This window comes from Mytilus galloprovincialis, chromosome 14, assembly GCF_965363235.1.
Source record: "Mytilus galloprovincialis chromosome 14, xbMytGall1.hap1.1, whole genome shotgun sequence".
Taxonomy (NCBI): Eukaryota; Metazoa; Mollusca; class Bivalvia; order Mytilida; family Mytilidae; genus Mytilus; species Mytilus galloprovincialis.
The window spans coordinates 59373629-59398755 of record NC_134851.1 but is presented as its reverse complement, the minus strand read 5'-3'; the positions used below and the strand labels follow the sequence as shown (position 1 = coordinate 59398755).

The window sequence follows — 25127 nt, the reverse complement described above, 5'->3', positions numbered from 1 at the left end:
ATGCTGCAATGGCAAAAAAATGTAAACAGGAATACATTGAAAGAAAAATAAAACATGCACAGAATATTTACAGCAAAAACTGATTCTTTTTTTCAAAGGTGTGTTGACATTTTGTATTTTAAATTTATCAAGTGAAATTATTATTGAAAATACATCTTTTTTCAGACTTTAAAACAGATGACGATATTAATAAGAGAATGTTGGGCACAGAATCCAAAATCTCGTTTAACAATGTTACGTGTGAAAAAGACACTTAACAGTATTACACAAAGACCGAAGAAAGAAAAATTAGACGACTGTTCTGATTGTAATCATAACTAACGATTATGTTTTTACGATTTCATGTATTTTCGCAACAGTTTTTAAAATGTTTAAAAGACAGAATTTAGTATGGTAGCTGTTGTCCATTTCACCACAGTTTTAAAAGAAGGAATATAGTTTTGTAGTTGTTGTCCAGCAAAATAGAAAGATTAATTCTCAACATTTTATGTGGATTTTGCAGACGTACAATGAAAAACAAAATCCGTGTAAAATGAAAAACAAAATCCAATGAAACATATTTTTGTAACTACATGTATTTTTCATTTTTCAATATGTAACGGATCTCAGATGATATTGCTGTACCTAAGAATTGAAGGTTGATTGTTTTTTATATGGTAAACATGTGGTAGCATACACATTCATTACTGTTAATTGAGAAATTATAGTGTGCATTTATAAATGTCATTGTTGAGCAATGGCCAAAATAGATCAATGATCATTGTGATTTAAAGAAATTATGCGTACCAATAATACTACTGTAAATTCAGAAATTAATGCGAGGTTTTTATTATTGCCAAAAATGCGACAGAGTATTTAAACTTGCATTTTGAAATATTTTATATGAATTAAACAAAATTTTTCTCAAAATCTTAAAAATGAAAATCGCATTTAAGTCTAAAATGACAAAATCCCAATAATAAATGCACGCAATAATTTCTGAATTTACAGTAACAAAATTTAAAATGCTAATTTTTTTTTTAAACTTGTCGAAAAATTAAAAATTTTGAATTTGAATAATTTTCTACTGTGTTGTTTACTAAGAAATTGCAAAGTTATGAAAGATGATATAGGTAATTTAACGATTGTTGAATATTTGATATAATTTAAATCATTCAGTTAAAGCCAAGGCTCCATGTACATGATGTAGAAATTTGTAAGAAAAAAGTCCAAAAGAAATTCAAAATATGATTCAGAAATAATGTTTTGCCTTGTACCTCATATTTCAATTGTCCTTTATTACAAGTACATATATTCATTTTCACACTCTTTTTCATTTTCATCGACTTGAACAGATAAGTTTCAAAGAACCATCAGAACAATTATGAACAGCAAAGTCATAAATCATACTTGTTCAATTTTATACCACTGCATATCTGGATTTTTTTATCTTATTTACTTTATATAAATGAATAAAACGGAAAATACATTTTATTCAGGGTTGTCACTAAAACTGTTTCTAAGGACTTGTTGTTAGTTGTTAATTGCTGTGTCATTTTGGATCCTTGTGGAGAGTGGTCTCATGGAAATCATACCACATCTTCTTTTTTATTTGTACTGATGACAGATGAAAATCAGTATCATCATAGGGCATTCAATCCTTTTGTTTAAATTAAATGATGGAAAATTCTTATTAAGGCTATACCTAGCTGAATATAGAACATTAATACATCTTAGAACTCATGTTTGTAGAAAGCTATGTTAAGTTAAAGACTCAAGGAGCACTTTTTGTGAGAACCCCTTTCATTAACTTTAACATTTACATTTTTAAACTTATTGTATAATTAGAATGTTCATCATTTCTTGCAAATTTTTTTTTTTTTTATCTATTTCCTAATACTTGTAGAGTAAGACTTTGATTATCCTGCTTTCTTTGGTTATGAATAAACTCATCATAGATACAAGGACTAAATTTAGAATATACGCCAGACGCCCGTTTCGTCTACAAAAGACTCATCAGTGACGCTTGAATCCCAAAAAGTTAAAAAGGCCAAATATAGTACTTAGTTGAAGAGCATTGAGGACCAAAATTCCCAAAATTTTTGCTAAACACAGCTAAGGTAATCTATGCCTGAGGTAGAAAAGCCTTAGTATTTCAAAAAATTCAAAAATTTGTAAACAGTAAATTTAATGTTAGCTCAAGCATTGTAGTAAAGATTGACATCTGCAAACAATAAAGAATGATATTCAAAACAGTGTAGCTGTGCCCATTGATTGACAACCTTAGTTATCCTATTGACTGAGGCAGATTAGGTGAACGAGTGTCTGTAACGACAACTGCTCACTACTTACTTATTATAGAATTTAAACTGTGGGGTCACCAAAGGTTCTTAACGCCTTTAATATTAAAATAGTTCGAAAAATTAATCAGGAATAACTTTATGTTTTGATTTATATTATTGATTTAAATCAAAACATTGTGTTATTCCTGATTAGTTTTTCTAATTTCTTTATTTAGGTGTTGAGAACCTTTTGTGACCCCACAGTTTAACTGCCTTTAACAAGTACAAAGTGAGCAGCGGTTGTTACAGACAAACGTTCACATAATCTGCCCCAGTCAATGGGATAATTTAAGGTTGTCAATCAATGGCCACAGCTACACTGTTTTGAATATGATTCTATATAGGCAAAGTTAAACCTGTACATATTATATAAAAAATTGATTGAATGTTATTCCAATTACAATTTTACAAAGAAAAACAAACAAACAAAGCAAGCTAACCAAAGTCTTACTCTACATGCATTAGGAAATTAGCTTTTATCACTTGATTAACTTGATGGTCAGTTGTTACATTGTATAAAGCAATCTCATTGTAAAGATAATCATTGTTCATGTGTCATTTGTATTGTACAGTTGGAATTTGTATTTTATGACAATAATTTATTGAGATATCTTGTATAATAAAATGTAATAAATGCAGAAAATTTGAGTTTAATTGAGTTCAGTTGATTATGCTGCAAATAGTAGTAAAATATATAAAAATCATAAGTTGAAGAAAAACAATGACCATTGTTGCCAAGTTGTTTAATTAGTTCATCTTTAGTAATCACATATCTGCCAAGACTGAGGTTATGTGTGTGAACCATGATGTCAATGGAAAGGTTTGTTAGACTCAAATCTTAATTAAGTAGGAGTGGCTGTTTTCCTACAGATGGTGCTGGTTCCCTCGAGGTTCTCTGACTTCCTCTACCAGTACAAGCTTACCCAATTATAAAGCAATGTGATGGATCATTCAATTAAGACCTTTAACACTACATATAGCTGATAAAACAAAACAGAGAAAACAGAAGTTTCTGATCCTGCCAAAGGCTTCTATACACTTTTGGATGAAGAGTTGTCTTATTGGTATTCTTTCCTATTTTTTTCAAGGGAACACTCCTTACATGTTTGAAGGTCGAGGCATAAAGTATTTGAGTAACCCTGTCTATAAGTAGAGAGGAAAAAAATCAGGGTATGATCACAAGGGCTCCGGAATGAAAACAAGGGCTCCGGAATGAAAACAAGGGCTCCGGAATGATAAACAGGTTCTGCTCCATCTGCGGCACCTGTTGTGTTACTCATATTAGTACAAACCTGATGATAAGTTTAAATCGGTAGTTTTATTTCGGAAAAAAGAGGGTGGGATTGGTTACAAATTAGGAACATATCCGTCAATAATATATTCCATTACGGTTAACCAACTTGTGATGGCTTCTTTAAAATACTAGTAGTCGAAGGGATGATTTGAACTTTTTCATTTTGAACTCTTGGTCTAATAGTTTCCTTGTTATCAGTATTCCTATGAAGGAAGGTGGACCTTATATCCTATGGAGGCTTCTCAGATTCCGGAAATGATACCGAATATTATTTTCGTATTAGAATTAATGTTATTGAAAGCGGGATGACAGGAATTTCAGTTAAATCGTTCTCTAAAATACAACTGTCCACCAGAGAATTTAAAATTGATACAAACTTAAACTTTAGAGTGGTAAAAAGGACAAATATTTTGGAATAGAGGGACCAGGTAGTACAGGTCATATAAAGACAAACATGTAACTTGTATGGCTCATAGGTTTCAGGAACACTGCAGTGGCGGATCCAGCCATTTCCAAACCCAGAGTAAAAGGGGGGGGGGGGTTCGTTCCAACTATATGCTCCCATTCAAATGCATTGATCGGCCAAAAAAAAGGGGGGTTCCAACCCCGGAACCCCCCCCCCCCCCCCTTGAATCCGCCACTGCACTGGCTGTAAGTGTAATAAACCATGCCTTATAGGAAGATTTATAAAACTAAAAGAAACACATACATAATAAAAGTATACACTGAAATGATGGGCAGACAGTGCATTTCTATATATGAAGGATTTGTATATTATATACACATACGTTTTTGTAAAATAAACAAGTTGACACCAGAAAAATCATGTCTGAGCTGAAATTATTACCAATCAGAAGCTTTTATCTTTATTAATATATTGTAAAAGCTACCTCAACTGCATGATCAACTCAATAGCACTGCAGTGGCAAATAACTTTCCATAAAGGGGCTGCTTGAATCCAAGTCCGTTAGCCCTGATACCTGTTCGCCCAGGGTCCATTCACCCTGATTTTTATTTCATTTTAATTGTTGTTTATAGTCGCATAAATTTAAGTATTTGAACAAAATATGTTCAAGTTTGTTGAAAAATTGACAGAATATTTATATTGCCACAATCAATTTATCATTTTCCCTTTGATTTGCAGAAAAGAATACTTTATTGATAATTTGATATTTGTTAACAAAATAATTGTATTCAGTCAAGGTGGTATGGGTAAGAGAATACTACTAGAAGTATACATGAACTTGAAGACAACACTTTTCCAAGGACAGGATATTCCTAGCTCTATCATAAATAAGAGATTTTGGCCATCAAATGTAGATATCCAGAACAACATTGCCCAAGTTGCAGTAAAGTAACAAAGAAACAAGGAAATTGATCAGGTATCTTTGGACTTAAATAATAAAATTACAAAAAGGACCTGTGGTATGATTGCCAATGAGACAACTATTTACAAAAGACCAAAATGACACAGAAATTAAAAGCTAAAGGTTACCATATGGCTTTCAGCAAGCCCATGCCGTTTAGTCAGCTATTAAAGGCCATGAAATCACAAATTTTAAACAATTCAAATAAGAAAACTAAAGGCCTTATTAATGTATAGATAAAAAAATGAATGAAAAACAAGTATGAAACACAGCAATAAACAACCACTAAATGACAGGCTCTTGACTTGGAACAGACACATACATACATAATGTGGCTGTGTTAAACATTTAAGCTAGATCACAACTCGCCCCTAACAGATTGACACTATATCATGTTTTTTTACGGACAACCATGACAACCATATCCAGCCTCTCAGATTGACACTTTATCTTGGTTTTTTAACAGACTACCATAATCCAGCCTCTCAGGTTGACACTATATCTTGTTTTTGTTACAGACAACCATAATCCAGCCTCTCAGGTTGACACTATACATGCTATATCTTGATTTTTTTTTTACAGACAACCATAATCCAGCCTCTCAGGTTGACATTATATCTTGGTTTTTTTTTTTACAGATATCCATTATCCAGCCTCTCAGATTGACACCTTATCTTGGTTTTTTTTTTACAGACAACCGTAATCAAGCCTCTCAGGTTGACACTATATCTTGTTGTTTAACAACTACAACCATAATCCAGCCTCTAAGGTTGACACTGTATCTTTTTTTTACAGACAACCATAATCCAACCTCTCAGGTTGACACAATAATTGTTTTTTTACAGACAATCATAATCCAGCCTCTCAGATTGATATTATATCTTGTAGTTTAGCAACTGCAACTATAATCCAGCCTCTCAGATTGACATTATATCTTGTTGTCTAGCAACTAAAACTATAATCCAGTCTCTCAGATTGACATTATATCTTGTTGCCTCTCAACAACAATCATAATCCAGCCTCTCAGATTGATATTATTTCTTGATGTCTGGCAACTACAACTATAATCCAGCCTCTCAACTTGATATTATATCTTGTTGTCTTACAACTACAACTATAATCCACCCTCTTACTCTCAGATTGACATTATATCTTGTTGTCTAGCAACTACAACTATAATCCAGCCTCTCAGATTGACATTATATCTTGTTGTCGAACAACTACAGCTATAATCCAGCCTCTCAGATTGATGTTATATCTTGTTGTCTAGCAACTACAACTATTATTTAGCCTTTAAGATTGGCATTATATCTTGTTGTCGCTCAACAACAATCATAATCCAGCATTGCAGATTGATATTATATCTTGTTGTCTAACAACTACAACTATAATCCAGCCTTTAAGATTGGCATTATATCTTGTTGTCTAGCAACTAAAACTATAATCCAGTCTCTCAGATTGACATTGTATCTTGTTGCCTCTCAACAACAATCATAATCCAGCCACTCAGATTGATATTATTTCTTGATGTCTGGCAACTACAACTATAATCCAGCCTCTCAGCTTGATATTATATCTTGTTGTCTTACAACTACAACTATAATCCACCCTCTTACTCTCAGATTGACATTATATCTTGTTGCTTAGTAATTTCAACTATAATCCAGCCTCTCAGATGGACATTATATATCTTGTTGTCTAGCAACTCCAACTATAATCCAGCCAATCAACCAAAACTATAATCCAGCCTCTCAGATTGGCATTCTATCATGTTGCTTTTCAACAACAATCACAATCCAGCTTCTCAGATTGAAATTACATCTTGTTGTCTAACAACTACAACTATAATCCAGCCTCTCAGATTGATATTATATCTTGTTGTCTAGCAACTTCAACTATAATCCAGCCTTTCAGATTGATATTATATCTTGTTTAACAACTACAACTATAATCCAGCCTCTCAGATTGATATTATTTCTTGTTTAACAACTACAACTATAATCCAGCCTCTCAGAATGATATTATATCTTGTTGTCTAGCAACTACAACTATAATCCAGCCTCTCAGATTGACATTATGTCTTGTCGTCTAGCAACTCCAACTATAATCCAGCCTCTCAGATTGATATTATACCTTGTTTAACAACTACAACTATAATCCAGCCTCTCAGATTGACATTATATATTGTTTAACAACTACAACTATAATCCAGCCTCTCAGATTGATGTTATATCTTGTTGTATAGCAACTACAACTATAATCCAGCCTCTCAGATTGATATTATTTCTTGTTTAACAACTACAACTATAATCCAGCCTCTCAGAATGATATTATATCTTGTTGTCTAGCAACTCCAACTATAATCCAGCCTCTCAGATTGATATTATACCTTGTTTAACAACTACAACTATAATCCAGCCTCTCAGATTGACATTATATAATGTTTAACAACTACAACTATAATCCAGCCTCTCAGATTGATGTTATATCTTGTTGTATAGCAACTACAACTATAATCCAGCCTCTCAGATTGATATTATTTCTTGTTTAACAACTACAACTATAATCCAGCCTCTCAGATTGATATTATATCTTGTAGTTTAGCAACTGCAACTATAATCCAGCCTCTCAGATTGACATTATATCTTGTTGTCTAGCAACTAAAACTATAATCCAGTCTCTCAGATTGACATTATATCTTGTTGCCTCTCAACAACAATCATAATCCAGCCTCTCAGATTGATATTATTTCTTGATGTCTGGCAACTACAACTATAATCCAGCCTCTCAACTTGATATTATATCTTGTTGTCTTACAACTACAACTATAATCCACCCTCTTACTCTCAGATTGACATTATATCTTGTTGTCTAGCAACTCCAACTATAATCCAGCCTCCCAGATTGACATTATGTCTTGTTGTCTATCACAACAATCATAATCAAGCCTCTCAGATTGACATTATATCTTGTTGTCGAACAACTACAACTATAATCCAGCCTCTCAGATTGATGTTATATCTTGTTGTCTAGCAACTACAACTATTATTTAGCCTTTAAGATTGGCATTATATCTTGTTGTCGCTCAACAACAATCATAATCCAGCATTGCAGATTGATATTATATCTTGTTGTCTAACAACTACAACTATAATCCAGCCTTTAAGATTGGCATTATATCTTGTTGTCTAGCAACTAAAACTATAATCCAGTCTCTCAGATTGACATTGTATCTTGTTGCCTCTCAACAACAATCATAATCCAGCCTCTCAGATTGATATTATTTCTTGATGTCTGGCAACTACAACTATAATCCAGCCTCTCAGCTTGATATTATATCTTGTTGTCTTAAAACTACAACTATAATCCACCCTCTTACTCTCAGATTGACATTATATCTTGTTGTTTAGTAATTTCAACTATAATCCAGCCTCTCAGATGGACATTATATATCTTGTTGTCTAGCAACTCCAACTATAATCCAGCCAATCAACTAAAACTATAATCCAGCCTCTCAGATTGGCATTCTATCATGTTGCTTTTCAACAACAATCACAATCCAGCTTCTCAGATTGAAATTACATCTTGTTGTCTAACAACTACAACTATAATCCAGCCTCTCAGATTGATATTATATCTTGTTGTCTAGCAACTTCAACTATAATCCAGCCTTTCAGATTGATATTATATCTTGTTTAACAACTACAACTATAATCCAGCCTCTCAGATTGACATTATGTCTTGTCGTCTAGCAACTCCAACTATAATCCAGCCTCTCAGATTGATATTATACCTTGTTTAACAACTACAACTATAATCCAGCCTCTCAGATTGACATTATATATTGTTTAACAACTACAACTATAATCCAGCCTCTCAGATTGATGTTATATCTTGTTGTATAGCAACTACAACTATAATCCAGCCTCTCAGATTGATATTATTTCTTGTTTAACAACTACAACTATAATCCAGCCTCTCAGATTGATATTATTTCTTGTTTAACAACTACAACTATAATCCAGCCTCTCAGAATGATATTATATCTTGTTGTCTAGCAACTCCAACTATAATCCAGCCTCTCAGATTGATATTATACCTTGTTTAACAACTACAACTATAATCCAGCCTCTCAGATTGACATTATATAATGGTTAACAACTACAACTATAATCCAGCCTCTCAGATTGATGTTATATCTTGTTGTATAGCAACTACAACTATAATCCAGCCTCTCAGATTGATATTATTTCTTGTTTAACAACTACAACTATAATCCAGCCTCTCAGATTGATATTATATCTTGTAGTTTAGCAACTGCAACTATAATCCAGCCTCTCAGATTGACATTATATCTTGTTGTCTAGCAACTAAAACTATAATCCAGTCTCTCAGATTGACATTATATCTTGTTGCCTCTCAACAACAATCATAATCCAGCCTCTCAGATTGATATTATTTCTTGATGTCTGGCAACTACAACTATAATCCAGCCTCTCAACTTGATATTATATCTTGTTGTCTTACAACTACAACTATAATCCACCCTCTTACTCTCAGATTGACATTATATCTTGTTGTCTAGCAACTCCAACTATAATCCAGCCTCCCAGATTGACATTATGTCTTGTTGTCTATCACAACAATCATAATCAAGCCTCTCAGATTGACATTATATCTTGTTGTCGAACAACTACAACTATAATCCAGCCTCTCAGATTGATGTTATATCTTGTTGTCTAGCAACTACAACTATTATTTAGCCTTTAAGATTGGCATTATATCTTGTTGTCGCTCAACAACAATCATAATCCAGCATTGCAGATTGATATTATATCTTGTTGTCTAACAACTACAACTATAATCCAGCCTTTAAGATTGGCATTATATCTTGTTGTCTAGCAACTAAAACTATAATCCAGTCTCTCAGATTGACATTGTATCTTGTTGCCTCTCAACAACAATCATAATCCAGCCTCTCAGATTGATATTATTTCTTGATGTCTGGCAACTACAACTATAATCCAGCCTCTCAGCTTGATATTATATCTTGTTGTCTTAAAACTACAACTATAATCCACCCTCTTACTCTCAGATTGACATTATATCTTGTTGTTTAGTAATTTCAACTATAATCCAGCCTCTCAGATGGACATTATATATCTTGTTGTCTAGCAACTCCAACTATAATCCAGCCAATCAACTAAAACTATAATCCAGCCTCTCAGATTGGCATTCTATCATGTTGCTTTTCAACAACAATCACAATCCAGCTTCTCAGATTGAAATTACATCTTGTTGTCTAACAACTACAACTATAATCCAGCCTCTCAGATTGATATTATATCTTGTTGTCTAGCAACTTCAACTATAATCCAGCCTTTCAGATTGATATTATATCTTGTTTAACAACTACAACTATAATCCAGCCTCTCAGATTGATATTATTTCTTGTTTAACAACTACAACTATAATCCAGCCTCTCAGAATGATATTATATCTTGTTGTCTAGCAACTACAACTATAATCCAGCCTCTCAGATTGACATTATGTCTTGTCGTCTAGCAACTCCAACTATAATCCAGCCTCTCAGATTGATATTATACCTTGTTTAACAACTACAACTATAATCCAGCCTCTCAGATTGACATTATATATTGTTTAACAACTACAACTATAATCCAGCCTCTCAGATTGATGTTATATCTTGTTGTATAGCAACTACAACTATAATCCAGCCTCTCAGGTTGATATTTTTCTTGTTTAACAACTACAACTATAATCCAGCCTCTCAGAATGATATTATATCTTGTTGTCTAGCAACTACAACTATAATCCAGCCTCTCAGATTGACATTATGTCTTGTCGTCTAGCAACTCCAACTATAATCCAGCCTCTCAGATTGATATTATACCTTGTTTAACAACTACAACTATAATCCAGCCTCTCAGATTGACATTATATATTGTTTAACAACTACAACTATAATCCAGCCTCTCAGATTGATGTTATATCTTGTTGTATAGCAACTACAACTATAATCCAGCCTCTCAGATTGATATTATTTCTTGTTTAACAACTACAACTATAATCCAGCCTCTCAGAATGATATTATATCTTGTTGTCTAGCAACTCCAACTATAATCCAGCCTCTCAGATTGATATTATACCTTGTTTAACAACTACAACTATAATCCAGCCTCTCAGATTGACATTATATAATGTTTAACAACTACAACTATAATCCAGCCTCTCAGATTGATGTTATATCTTGTTGTATAGCAACTACAACTATAATCCAGCCTCTCAGATTGATATTATTTCTTGTTTAACAACTACAACTATAATCCAGCCTCTCAGATTGATATTATATCTTGTAGTTTAGCAACTGCAACTATAATCCAGCCTCTCAGATTGACATTATATCTTGTTGTCTAGCAACTAAAACTATAATCCAGTCTCTCAGATTGACATTATATCTTGTTGCCTCTCAACAACAATCATAATCCAGCCTCTCAGATTGATATTATTTCTTGATGTCTGGCAACTACAACTATAATCCAGCCTCTCAACTTGATATTATATCTTGTTGTCTTACAACTACAACTATAATCCACCCTCTTACTCTCAGATTGACATTATATCTTGTTGTCTAGCAACTCCAACTATAATCCAGCCTCCCAGATTGACATTATGTCTTGTTGTCTATCACAACAATCATAATCAAGCCTCTCAGATTGACATTATATCTTGTTGTCGAACAACTACAACTATAATCCAGCCTCTCAGATTGATGTTATATCTTGTTGTCTAGCAACTACAACTATTATTTAGCCTTTAAGATTGGCATTATATCTTGTTGTCGCTCAACAACAATCATAATCCAGCATTGCAGATTGATATTATATCTTGTTGTCTAACAACTACAACTATAATCCAGCCTTTAAGATTGGCATTATATCTTGTTGTCTAGCAACTAAAACTATAATCCAGTCTCTCAGATTGACATTGTATCTTGTTGCCTCTCAACAACAATCATAATCCAGCCTCTCAGATTGATATTATTTCTTGATGTCTGGCAACTACAACTATAATCCAGCCTCTCAGCTTGATATTATATCTTGTTGTCTTAAAACTACAACTATAATCCACCCTCTTACTCTCAGATTGACATTATATCTTGTTGTTTAGTAAATTCAACTATAATCCAGCCTCTCAGATGGACATTATATATCTTGTTGTCTAGCAACTCCAACTATAATCCAGCCAATCAACTAAAACTATAATCCAGCCTCTCAGATTGGCATTCTATCATGTTGCTTTTCAACAACAATCACAATCCAGCTTCTCAGATTGAAATTACATCTTGTTGTCTAACAACTACAACTATAATCCAGCCTCTCAGATTGATATTATATCTTGTTGTCTAGCAACTTCAACTATAATCCAGCCTTTCAGATTGATATTATATCTTGTTTAACAACTACAACTATAATCCAGCCTCTCAGATTGATATTATTTCTTGTTTAACAACTACAACTATAATCCAGCCTCTCAGAATGATATTATATCTTGTTGTCTAGCAACTACAACTATAATCCAGCCTCTCAGATTGACATTATGTCTTGTCGTCTAGCAACTCCAACTATAATCCAGCCTCTCAGATTGATATTATACCTTGTTTAACAACTACAACTATAATCCAGCCTCTCAGATTGACATTATATATTGTTTAACAACTACAACTATAATCCAGCCTCTCAGATTGATGTTATATCTTGTTGTATAGCAACTACAACTATAATCCAGCCTCTCAGGTTGATATTTTTCTTGTTTAACAACTACAACTATAATCCAGCCTCTCAGAATGATATTATATCTTGTTGTCTAGCAACTACAACTATAATCCAGCCTCTCAGATTGACATTATGTCTTGTCGTCTAGCAACTCCAACTATAATCCAGCCTCTCAGATTGATATTATACCTTGTTTAACAACTACAACTATAATCCAGCCTCTCAGATTGACATTATATATTGTTTAACAACTACAACTATAATCCAGCCTCTCAGATTGATGTTATATCTTGTTGTATAGCAACTACAACTATAATCCAGCCTCTCAGATTGATATTATTTCTTGTTTAACAACTACAACTATAATCCAGCCTCTCAGAATGATATTATATCTTGTTGTCTAGCAACTCCAACTATAATCCAGCCTCTCAGATTGATATTATACCTTGTTTAACAACTACAACTATAATCCAGCCTCTCAGATTGACATTATATATTTTTTAACAACTACAACTATAATCCAGCCTCTCAGATTGATGTTATATCTTGTTGTATAGCAACTACAACTATAATCCAGTCTCTCAGATTGACATTATGTCTTGTTGTCTATCAACATCAATCATAATCCAGCCTCTCAATTGACATTATATCATTTTGTCTAACAACTACAACTTTAATTCAGCCTCTCAGATTTATGTCATATCTTGTTTTCTATATAGCTAGCAACTACAACTATAATCCAGCCTTTAAGATTGATATTATACCTTGTTTAACAACTATAACTATAATCCAGCCTCTCAGAATGATGTTATATCTTGTTGTCTAGCAACTACAACTATAATCCAGCCTCTCAGATTGATATTGTATCTTGTTGTCTAGCAACTTCAACTATAATCCAGCCTCTCAGATTGATATTATACCTTGTTTAACAACTTCAACTATAATCCAGCCTCTCAGATTGACATTATATCTTGTTGTCTCCCAACTAAAACTATAATCCAGCCTCTCAGATTGGCATTCTATCTTGTTGCTTCTCAACAACAATCACAATCCAGCTTCTCAGATTGAAACTATATCTTGTTGTCTAACAACTACAACTATAATCCAGCCTCTCAGATTGATATTATATCTTGTTGTCTAGCAACTACAACTATAATCCAGCCTCTCAGATTGACATTGTATCTTGTTGTCTAGCAACTTCAACTATAATCCAGCCTCTCAGTTTAACATTATATCTTGTTGTCTCAACAACAATCATAATCCAGCCTCTCAGCTTGATATTATATCTTGTTGTCTAACAACTACAACTATAATCCTGCCTCTCAGATTGACATTATATCTTGTTGTCTATCAGCTAAAATTATAATCCAGCCTCTCAGATTGATATTATATCTTGTTGTCTAGCAACTCCAACTATAATCCAGCCTCTCAGATTGACATTATGTCTTGTTGTCTATCAACTAAAACTATAATCCAGCCTCTCAGATTGACATTATGTCTTGTTGTCTATCAACAACAATCATAATCCAGCCTCTCAGATTGACATTATATCATTTTGTCTAACAACTACAACTATAATTCAGCCTCTCAGATTGATGTCATATCTTGTTGTTTCTCAACAACAATCATAATCCAGCATTGCAGATTGATATTATATCTTGATGTCTAACAACTACAACTATAATCCAGCCTCTCAGATTGGTATTATATCTTGATGTCTAGCAACTACAACTATAATCCAGCCTCTCAGATTAACATTATATCTTGTTGTCTATCAACTAAAACTATAATCCAGCCTCTCAGATTGGCATTCTACCTTTTTGCTTCTCAACAACAATCACAATCCAGCTTCTCAGATTGAAATTAAATCTTGTTGTTTAACAACTACAACTATAATCCAGCCTCTCAGATTGATATTATATCTTGTTGTCTAGCAACTTCAACTATAATCCAGCCTTTCAGATTGATATTATATCTTGTTTAACAACTACAACTATAATCCAGCCTCTCAGATTGATATTATTTTTTGTTTAACAACTACAACTATAATCCAGCCTCTCAGAATGATATTATATCTTGTTGTCTAGCAACTACAACTATAATCCAGCCTCTCAGATTGACATTATGTCTTGTTGTCTAGCAACTAAAACTATAATCCAGCCTCTCAGATTGATATTATACCTTGTTTAACAACTACAACTATAATCCAGCCTCTCAGATTGACATTATATATTGTTTAACAACTACAACTATAATCCAGCCTCTCAGATTGATGTTATATCTTGCTGTCTAGCAACTACAACTATAATCCAGCCTCTCAGATTGACATTATGTCTTGTCGTCTAGCAACTCCAAGTATAATCCAGCCTCTCAGATTGATATTATACCTTGTTTAACAACTACAACTATAATCCAGCCTCTCAGATTGATATTATTTCTTGTTTAACAACTACAACTATAATCCAGCCTCTCAGAATGATATTATATCTTGTTGTCTAGCAACTCCAACAATAATCCAGCCTCTCAGATTGATATTATACCTTGTTTAACAACTACAACTATAATCCAGCCTCTCAGATTGACATTATATATTGTTTAACAACTACAACTATCATCCAGCCTCTCAGATTGATGTTATATCTTGTTGTATAGCAACTACAACTATAATCCAGTCTCTCAGATTGACATTATGTCTTGTTGTCTATCAACAACAATCATAATCCAGCCTCTCAATTGATATTATATCTTGCTGTCTCGCAACTACAACTATAATCCAGCCTCTCAGAATGATATTATATCTTGTTGTCTAGCAACTACAACTATAATCCAGCCTCTCAGATTGACATTATGTCTTGTCGTCTAGCAACTCCAACTATAATCCAGCCTCTCAGATTGATATTATACCTTGTTTAACAACTACAACTATAATCCAGCCTCTCAGATTGACATTATATATTGTTTAACAACTACAACTATAATCCAGCCTCTCAGATTGATGTTATATCTTGTTGTATAGCAACTACAACTATAATCCAGCCTCTCAGGTTGATATTATTTCTTGTTTAACAACTACAACTATAATCCAGCCTCTCAGAATGATATTATATCTTGTTGTCTAGCAACTACAACTATAATCCAGCCTCTCAGATTGACATTATGTCTTGTCGTCTAGCAACTCCAACTATAATCCAGCCTCTCAGATTGATATTATACCTTGTTTAACAACTACAACTATAATCCAGCCTCTCAGATTGACATTATATATTGTTTAACAACTACAACTATAATCCAGCCTCTCAGATTGATGTTATATCTTGTTGTATAGCAACTACAACTATAATCCAGCCTCTCAGATTGATATTATTTCTTGTTTAACAACTACAACTATAATCCAGCCTCTCAGAATGATATTATATCTTGTTGTCTAGCAACTCCAACTATAATCCAGCCTCTCAGATTGATATTATACCTTGTTTAACAACTACAACTATAATCCAGCCTCTCAGATTGACATTATATATTGTTTAACAACTACAACTATAATCCAGCCTCTCAGATTGATGTTATATCTTGTTGTATAGCAACTACAACTATAATCCAGTCTCTCAGATTGACATTATGTCTTGTTGTCTATCAACAACAATCATAATCCAGCCTCTCAATTGACATTATATCATTTTGTCTAACAACTACAACTTTAATTCAGCCTCTCAGATTTATGTCATATCTTGTTTTCTATATAGCTAGCAACTACAACTATAATCCAGCCTTTAAGATTGATATTATACCTTGTTTAACAACTATAATTATAATCCAGCCTCTCAGAATGATGTTATATCTTGTTGTCTAGCAACTACAACTATAATCCAGCCTCTCAGATTGATATTGTATCTTGTTGTCTAGCAACTTCAACTATAATCCAGCCTCTCAGATTGATATTATACCTTGTTTAACAACTTCAACTATAATCCAGCCTCTCAGATTGACATTATATCTTGTTGTCTCCCAACTAAAACTATAATCCAGCCTCTCAGATTGGCATTCTATCTTGTTGCTTCTCAACAACAATCACAATCCAGCTTCTCAGATTGAAATTATATCTTGTTGTCTAACAACTACAACTATAATCCAGCCTCTCAGATTGATATTATATCTTGTTGTCTAGCAACTACAACTATAATCCAGCCTCTCAGATTGACATTGTATCTTGTTGTCTAGCAACTTCAACTATAATCCAGCCTCTCAGTTTAACATTATATCTTGTTGTCTCAACAACAATCATAATCCAGCCTCTCAGCTTGATATTATATCTTGTTGTCTAACAACTACAACTATAATCCTGCCTCTCAGATTGACATTATATCTTGTTGTCTATCAGCTAAAATTATAATCCAGCCTCTCAGATTGATATTATATCTTGTTGTCTAGCAACTCCAACTATAATCCAGCCTCTCAGATTGACATTATGTCTTGTTGTCTATCAACAACAATCATAATCCAGCCTCTCAGATTGACATTATATCATTTTGTCTAACAACTACAACTATAATCCAGCCTCTCAGATTGATGTCATATCTTGTTGTTTCTCAACAACAATCATAATCCAGCATTGCAGATTGATATTATATCTTGATGTCTAACAACTACAACTATAATCCAGCCTCTCAGATTGGTATTATATCTTGATGTCTAGCAACTACAACTATAATCCAGCCTCTCAGATTAACATTATATCTTGTTGTCTATCAACTAAAACTATAATCCGGCCTCTCAGATTGGCATTCTATCTTGTTGCTTCTCAACAACAATCACAATCCAGCTTCTCAGATTGAAATTAAATCTTGTTGTCTAACAACTACAACTATAATCCAGCCTCTCAGATTGATATTATATCTTGTTGTCTAGCAACTTCAACTATAATCCAGCCTTTCAGATTGATATTATATCTTGTTTAACAACTACAACTATAATCCAGCCTCTCAGATTGATATTATTTCTTGTTTAACAACTACAACTATAATCCAGCCTCTCAAAATGATATTATATCTTGTTGTCTAGCAACTACAACTATAATCCAGCCTCTCAGATTGACATTATGTCTTGTTGTCTAGCAACTCCAACTATAATCCAGCCTCTCAGATTGATATTATTTCTTGTTTAACAACTACAACTATAATCCAGCCTTTCAGAATGATATTATATCTTGTTGTCTAGCAACTCCAACTATAATCCAGCCTCTCAGATTGATATTATACCTTGTTTAACAACTACAACTATAATCCAGCCTCTCAGATTGACATTATATATTGTTTAACAACTACAACTATAATCCAGCCTCTCAGATTGACATTATATCATTTTGTCTAACAACTACAACTATAATCCAGCCTCTCAGATTGATGTCATATCTTGTTGTTTCTCAACAACAATCATAATCCAGCATTGCAGATTGATATTATATCTTGATGTCTAACAACTACAACTATAATCCAGCCTCTCAGATTGGTATTATATCTTGATGTCTAGCAACTACAACTATAATCCAGCCTCTCAGATTAACATTATATCTTGTTGTCTATCAACTAAAACTATAATCCAGCCTCTCAGATTGGCATTCTATCTTGTTGCTTCTCAACAACAATCACAATCCAGCTTCTCAGATTGAAATTAAATCTTGTTGTCTAACAACTACAACTATAATCCAGCCTCTCAGATTGATATTATATCTTGTTGTCTAGCAACTTCAACTATAATCCAGCCTTTCAGATTGATATTATATCTTGTTTAACAACTACAACTATAATCCAGCCTCTCAGATTGATATTATTTCTTGTTTAACAACTACAACTATAATCCAGCCTCTCAGAATGATATTATATCTTGTTGTCTAGCAACTACAACTATAATCCAGCCTCTCAGATTGACATTATGTCTTGTTGTCTAGCAACTCCAACTATAATCCAGCCTCTCAGATTGATATTATACCTTGTTTAACAACTACAACTATAATCCAGCCTCTCAGATTGACATTATATATTGTTTAACAACTACAACTATAATCCAGCCTCTCAGATTGATGTTATATCTTGTTGTCTAGCAACTACAACTATAATCCAGCCTTTCAGATTGACATTATGTCTTGTCGTCTAGCAACTCCAACTATAATCCAGCCTCTCACATTGATATTATACCTTGTTTAACAACTACAACTATAATCCAGCCTCTCAGATTGATATTATACCTTGTTTAACAACTACAACTATAATCCAGCCTCTCAGATTGACATTATATATTGTTGCTTCTCAACAACAATCACAATCCAGCTTCTCAGATTGAAATTAAATCTTGTTGTCTAACAACTACAACTATAATCCAGCCTCTCAGATTGATATTATATCTTGTTGTCTAGCAACTTCAACTATAATCCAGCCTTTCAGATTGATATTATATCTTGTTTAACAACTACAACTATAATCCAGCCTCTCAGATTGATATTATTTCTTGTTTAACAACTACAACTATAATCCAGCCTCTCAGATTGATATTATATCTTGTTGTCTAGCAACTTCAACTATAATCCAGCCTTTCAGATTGATATTATATCTTGATGTCTAACAACTACAACTATAATCCAGCCTCTCAGATTGGTATTATATCTTGATGTCTAGCAACTACAACTATAATCCAGCCTCTCAGATTAACATTATATCTTGTTGTCTATCAACTAAAACTATAATCCGGCCTCTCAGATTGGCATTCTATCTTGTTGCTTCTCAACAACAATCACAATCCAGCTTCTCAGATTGAAATTAAATCTTGTTGTCTAACAACTACAACTATAATCCAGCCTCTCAGATTGATATTATATCTTGTTGTCTAGCAACTTCAACTATAATCCAGCCTTTCAGATTGATATTATATCTTGTTTAACAACTACAACTATAATCCAGCCTCTCAGATTGATATTATTTCTTGTTTAACAACTACAACTATAATCCAGCCTCTCAAAATGATATTATATCTTGTTGTCTAGCAACTACAACTATAATCCAGCCTCTCAGATTGATGTTATATCTTGTTGTATAGCAACTACAACTATAATCCAGCCTCTCAGATTGATATTATTTCTTGTTTAACACTACAACTATAATCCAGCCTCTCAGATTGATGTTATATCTTGTTGTATAGCAACTACAACTATAATCCAGTCTCTCAGATTGACATTATGTCTTGTTGTCTATCAACAACAATCATAATCCAGCCTCTCAATTGATATTATATCTTGCTGTCTAGCAACTACAACTATAATCCAGCCTCTCAGATTGACATTATGTCTTGTCGTCTAGCAACTACAACTATAATCCAGCCTCTCAGATTGATATTATACCTTGTTTAACAACTATAACTATAATCAAGCCTCTCAGATTGACATTATATATTGTTTAACAACTTCAACTATAATCCAGCCTCTCAGATTGACATTATATCTTGTTGTCTCCCAACTAAAACTATAATCCAGCCTCTCAGATTGGCATTCTATCTTGTTGCTTCTCAACAACAATCACAATCCAGCTTCTCAGATTGAAATTATATCTTGTTGTCTAACAACTACAACTATAATCCAGCCTCTCAGATTGATATTATATCTTGTTGTCTAGCAACTACAACTATAATCCAGCCTCTCAGATTGACATTGTATCTTGTTGTCTAGCAACTTCAACTATAATCCAGCCTCTCAGTTTAACATTATATCTTGTTGTCTCAACAACAATCATAATCCAGCCTCTCAGCTTGATATTATATCTTGTTGTCTAACAACTACAACTATAATCCTGCCTCTCAGATTGACATTATATCTTGTTGTCTATCAGCTAAAATTATAATCCAGCCTCTCAGATTGATATTATATCTTGTTGTCTAGCAACTCCAACTATAATCCAGCCTCTCAGATTGACATTATGTCTTGTTGTCTATCAACAACAATCATAATCCAGCCTCTCAGATTGACATTATATCATTTTGTCTAACAACTACAACTATAATCCAGCCTCTCAGATTGATGTCATATCTTGTTGTTTCTCAACAACAATCATAATCCAGCATTGCAGATTGATATTATATCTTGATGTCTAACAACTACAACTATAATCCAGCCTCTCAGATTGGTATTATATCTTGATGTCTAGCAACTACAACTATAATCCAGCCTCTCAGATTAACATTATATCTTGTTGTCTATCAACTAAAACTATAATCCGGCCTCTCAGATTGGCATTCTATCTTGTTGCTTCTCAACAACAATCACAATCCAGCTTCTCAGATTGAAATTAAATCTTGTTGTCTAACAACTACAACTATAATCCAGCCTCTCAGATTGATATTATATCTTGTTGTCTAGCAACTTCAACTATAATCCAGCCTTTCAGATTGATATTATATCTTGTTTAACAACTACAACTATAATCCAGCCTCTCAGATTGATATTATTTCTTGTTTAACAACTACAACTATAATCCAGCCTCTCAAAATGATATTATATCTTGTTGTCTAGCAACTACAACTATAATCCAGCCTCTCAGATTGACATTATGTCTTGTTGTCTAGCAACTCCAACTATAATCCAGCCTCTCAGATTGATATTATATCTTGTTGTATAGCAACTACAACTATAATCCATTCTCTCAGATTGATATTATTTCTTGTTTAACAACTACAACTATAATCCAGCCTCTCAGAATGATATTATATCTTGTTGTCTAGCAACTCCAACTATAATCCAGCCTCTCAGATTGATATTATACCTTGTTTAACAACTACAACTATAATCCAGCCTCTCAGATTGACATTATATATTGTTTAACAACTACAACTATAATCCAGCCTCTCAGATTGATGTTATATCTTGTTGTATAGCAACTACAACTATAATCCAGCCTCTCAGATTGATATTATTTCTTGTTTAACAACTACAACTATAATCCAGCCTCTCAGATTGACATTATATCATTTTGTCTAACAACTACAACTATAATCCAGCCTCTCAGATTGATGTCATATCTTGTTGTTTCTCAACAACAATCATAATCCAGCATTGCAGATTGATATTATATCTTGATGTCTAACAACTACAACTATAATCCAGCCTCTCAGATTGGTATTATATCTTGATGTCTAGCAACTACAACTATAATCCAGCCTCTCAGATTAACATTATATCTTGTTGTCTATCAACTAAAACTATAATCCAGCCTCTCAGATTGGCATTCTATCTTGTTGCTTCTCAACAACAATCACAATCCAGCTTCTCAGATTGAAATTAAATCTTGTTGTCTAACAACTACAACTATAATCCAGCCTCTCAGATTGATATTATATCTTGTTGTCTAGCAACTTCAACTATAATCCAGCCTTTCAGATTGATATTATATCTTGTTTAACAACTACAACTATAATCCAGCCTCTCAGATTGACATTATATATTGTTTAACAACTACAACTATAATCCAGCCTCTCAGATTGATGTTATATCTTGTTGTATAGCAACTACAACTATAATCCAGCCTCTCAGATTGATATTATTTCTTGTTTAACACTACAACTATAATCCAGCCTCTCAGAATGATATTATATCTTGTTGTCTAGCAACTCCAACTATAATCCAGCCTTTCAGGTTGATATTATACCTTGTTTAACAACTACAACTATAATCCAGCCTCTCAGATTGACATTATATATTGTTTAACAACTACAACTATAATCCAGCCTCTCAGATTGATGTTATATCTTGTTGTATAGCAACTACAACTATAATCCAGCCTCTCAGATTGATATTATATCTTGTTGTATAGCAACTACAACTATAATCCAGTCTCTCAGATTGACATTATGTCTTGTTGTCTATCAACAACAATCATAATCCAGCCTCTCAATTGACATTATATCATTTTGTCTAACAACTACAACTTTAATTCAGCCTCTCAGATTTATGTCATATCTTGTTTTCTATATAGCTAGCAACTACAACTATAATCCAGCCTTTAAGATTGATATTATACCTTGTTTAACAACTACAACTATAATCCAGCCTCTCAGAATGATATTATATCTTGTTGTCTAGCAACTACAACTATAATCCAGCCTCTCAGATTGACATTGTATCTTGTTGTCTAGCAACTTCAACTATAATCCAGCCTCTCAGATTGATATTATACCTTGTTTAACAACTTCAACTATAATCCAGCCTTTCAGATTGATATTATATCTTGTTTAACAACTACAACTATAATCCAGCCTCTCAGATTGATATTATTTCTTGTTTAACAACTACAACTATAATCCAGCCTCTCAAAATGATATTATATCTTGTTGTCTAGCAACTACAACTATAATCCAGCCTCTCAGATTGACATTATGTCTTGTTGTCTAGCAACTCCAACTATAATCCAGCCTCTCAGATTGATGTTATATCTTGTTGTATAGCAACTACAACTATAATCCAGCCTCTCAGATTGATATTATTTCTTGTTTAACAACTACAACTATAATCCAGCCTCTCAGAATAATATTATATCTTGTTGTCTAGCAACTCCAACTATAATCCAGCCTCTCAGATTGATATTATACCTTGTTTAACAACTACAACTATAATCCAGCCTCTCAGATTGACATTATATATTGTTTAACAACTACAACTATAATCCAGCCTCTCAGATTGATGTTATATCTTGTTGTATAGCAACTACAACTATAATCCAGTCTCTCAGATTGACATTATGTCTTGTTGTCTATCAACAACAATCATAATCCAGCCTCTCAAATTGACATTATATCATTTTGTCTAACAACTACAACTTTAATTCAGCCTCTCAGATTTATGTCATATCTTGTTTTCTATATAGCTAGCAACTACAACTATAATCCAGCCTTTAAGATTGATATTATACCTTGTTTAACAACTATAACTATAATCCAGCCTCTCAGAATGATGTTATATCTTGTTGTCTAGCAACTACAACTATAATCCAGCCTCTCAGATTGACATTGTATCTTGTTGTCTAGCAACTTCAACTATAATCCAGCCTCTCAGATTGACATTATATCTTGTTGTCTCCCAACTAAAACTATAATCCAGCCTCTCAGATTGGCATTCTATCTTGTTGCTTCTCAACAACAATAACAATCCAACTTCGCAGATTGAAATGATATCTTGTTGTCTAACAACTACAACTATAATCCAGCCTCTCAGATTGATATTATATCTTGTTGTCTAGCAACTTCAACTATAATCCAGCCTTTCAGATTGATGTTATATCTTGTTTAACAACTACAACTATAATCCAGCCTCTCAGATTGATATTATATCTTGTTGTCTAGCAACTCCAACTATAATCCAGCCTCTCAGATTGATATTATACCTTGTTTAACAACTACAACTATAATCCAGCCTCTCAGATTGACATTATGTCTTGTTGTCTAGCAACTCCAACTATAATCCAGCCTCTCAGATTGATATTATACCTTGTTTAACAACTACAACTATAATCCAGCCTCTCAGATTGACATTATATATTGTTTAACAACTACAACTATAATCCAGCCTCTCAGATTGATGTTATATCTTGTTGTATAGCAACTACAACTATAATCCAGCCTCTCAGATTGACATTATGTCTTGTTGTCTATCAACAACAATCATAATCCAGCCTCTCAAATTGACATTATATCATTTTGTCTAACAACTACAACTTTAATTCAGCCTCTCAGATTTATGTCATATCTTGTTTTCTATATAGCTAGCAACTACAACTATAATCCAGCCTTTGAGATTGATATTATACCTTGTTTAACAACTATAACTATAATCCAGCCTCTCAGAATGATGTTATATCTTGTTGTCTAGCAACTACAACTATAATCCAGCCTCTCAGATTGACATTGTATCTTGTTGTCTAGCAACTTCAACTATAATCCAGCCTCTCAGATTGACATTATATCTTGTTGTCTCCCAACTAAAACTATAATCCAGCCTCTCAGATTGGCATTCTATCTTGTTGCTTCTCAACAACAATAACAATCCAACTTCGCAGATTGAAATGATATCTTGTTGTCTAACAACTACAACTATAATCCAGCCTCTCAGATTGATATTATATCTTGTTGTCTAGCAACTTCAACTATAATCCAGCCTTTCAGATTGATGTTATATCTTGTTTAACAACTACAACTATAATCCAGCCTCTCAGATTGATATTATTTCTTGTTGTCTAGCAACTCCAACTATAATCCAGCCTCTCAGATTGATATTATACCTTGTTTAACAACTACAACTATAATCCAGCCTCTCAGATTG

General features: G+C 33.2%; 1 protein-coding gene across 2 annotated transcripts in view; it reads left to right on the top strand.

The window, feature by feature from the left end:
* The window catches only part of LOC143059190 (activin receptor type-1-like), a 31010-nt gene extending 28043 nt beyond the window's left edge, over nt 1-2967 (top strand). For both annotated transcript variants that reach the window (XM_076232679.1, XM_076232680.1), the window contains exon 8: nt 166-2967. In XM_076232679.1, coding sequence (XP_076088794.1) covers nt 166-321 — 156 coding nt within the window. In that variant the 3' untranslated portion in view covers nt 322-2967. The remainder of the gene's footprint in view (nt 1-165) is intronic.
* Nucleotides 2968-25127: the final 22160 nt, after the last annotated feature.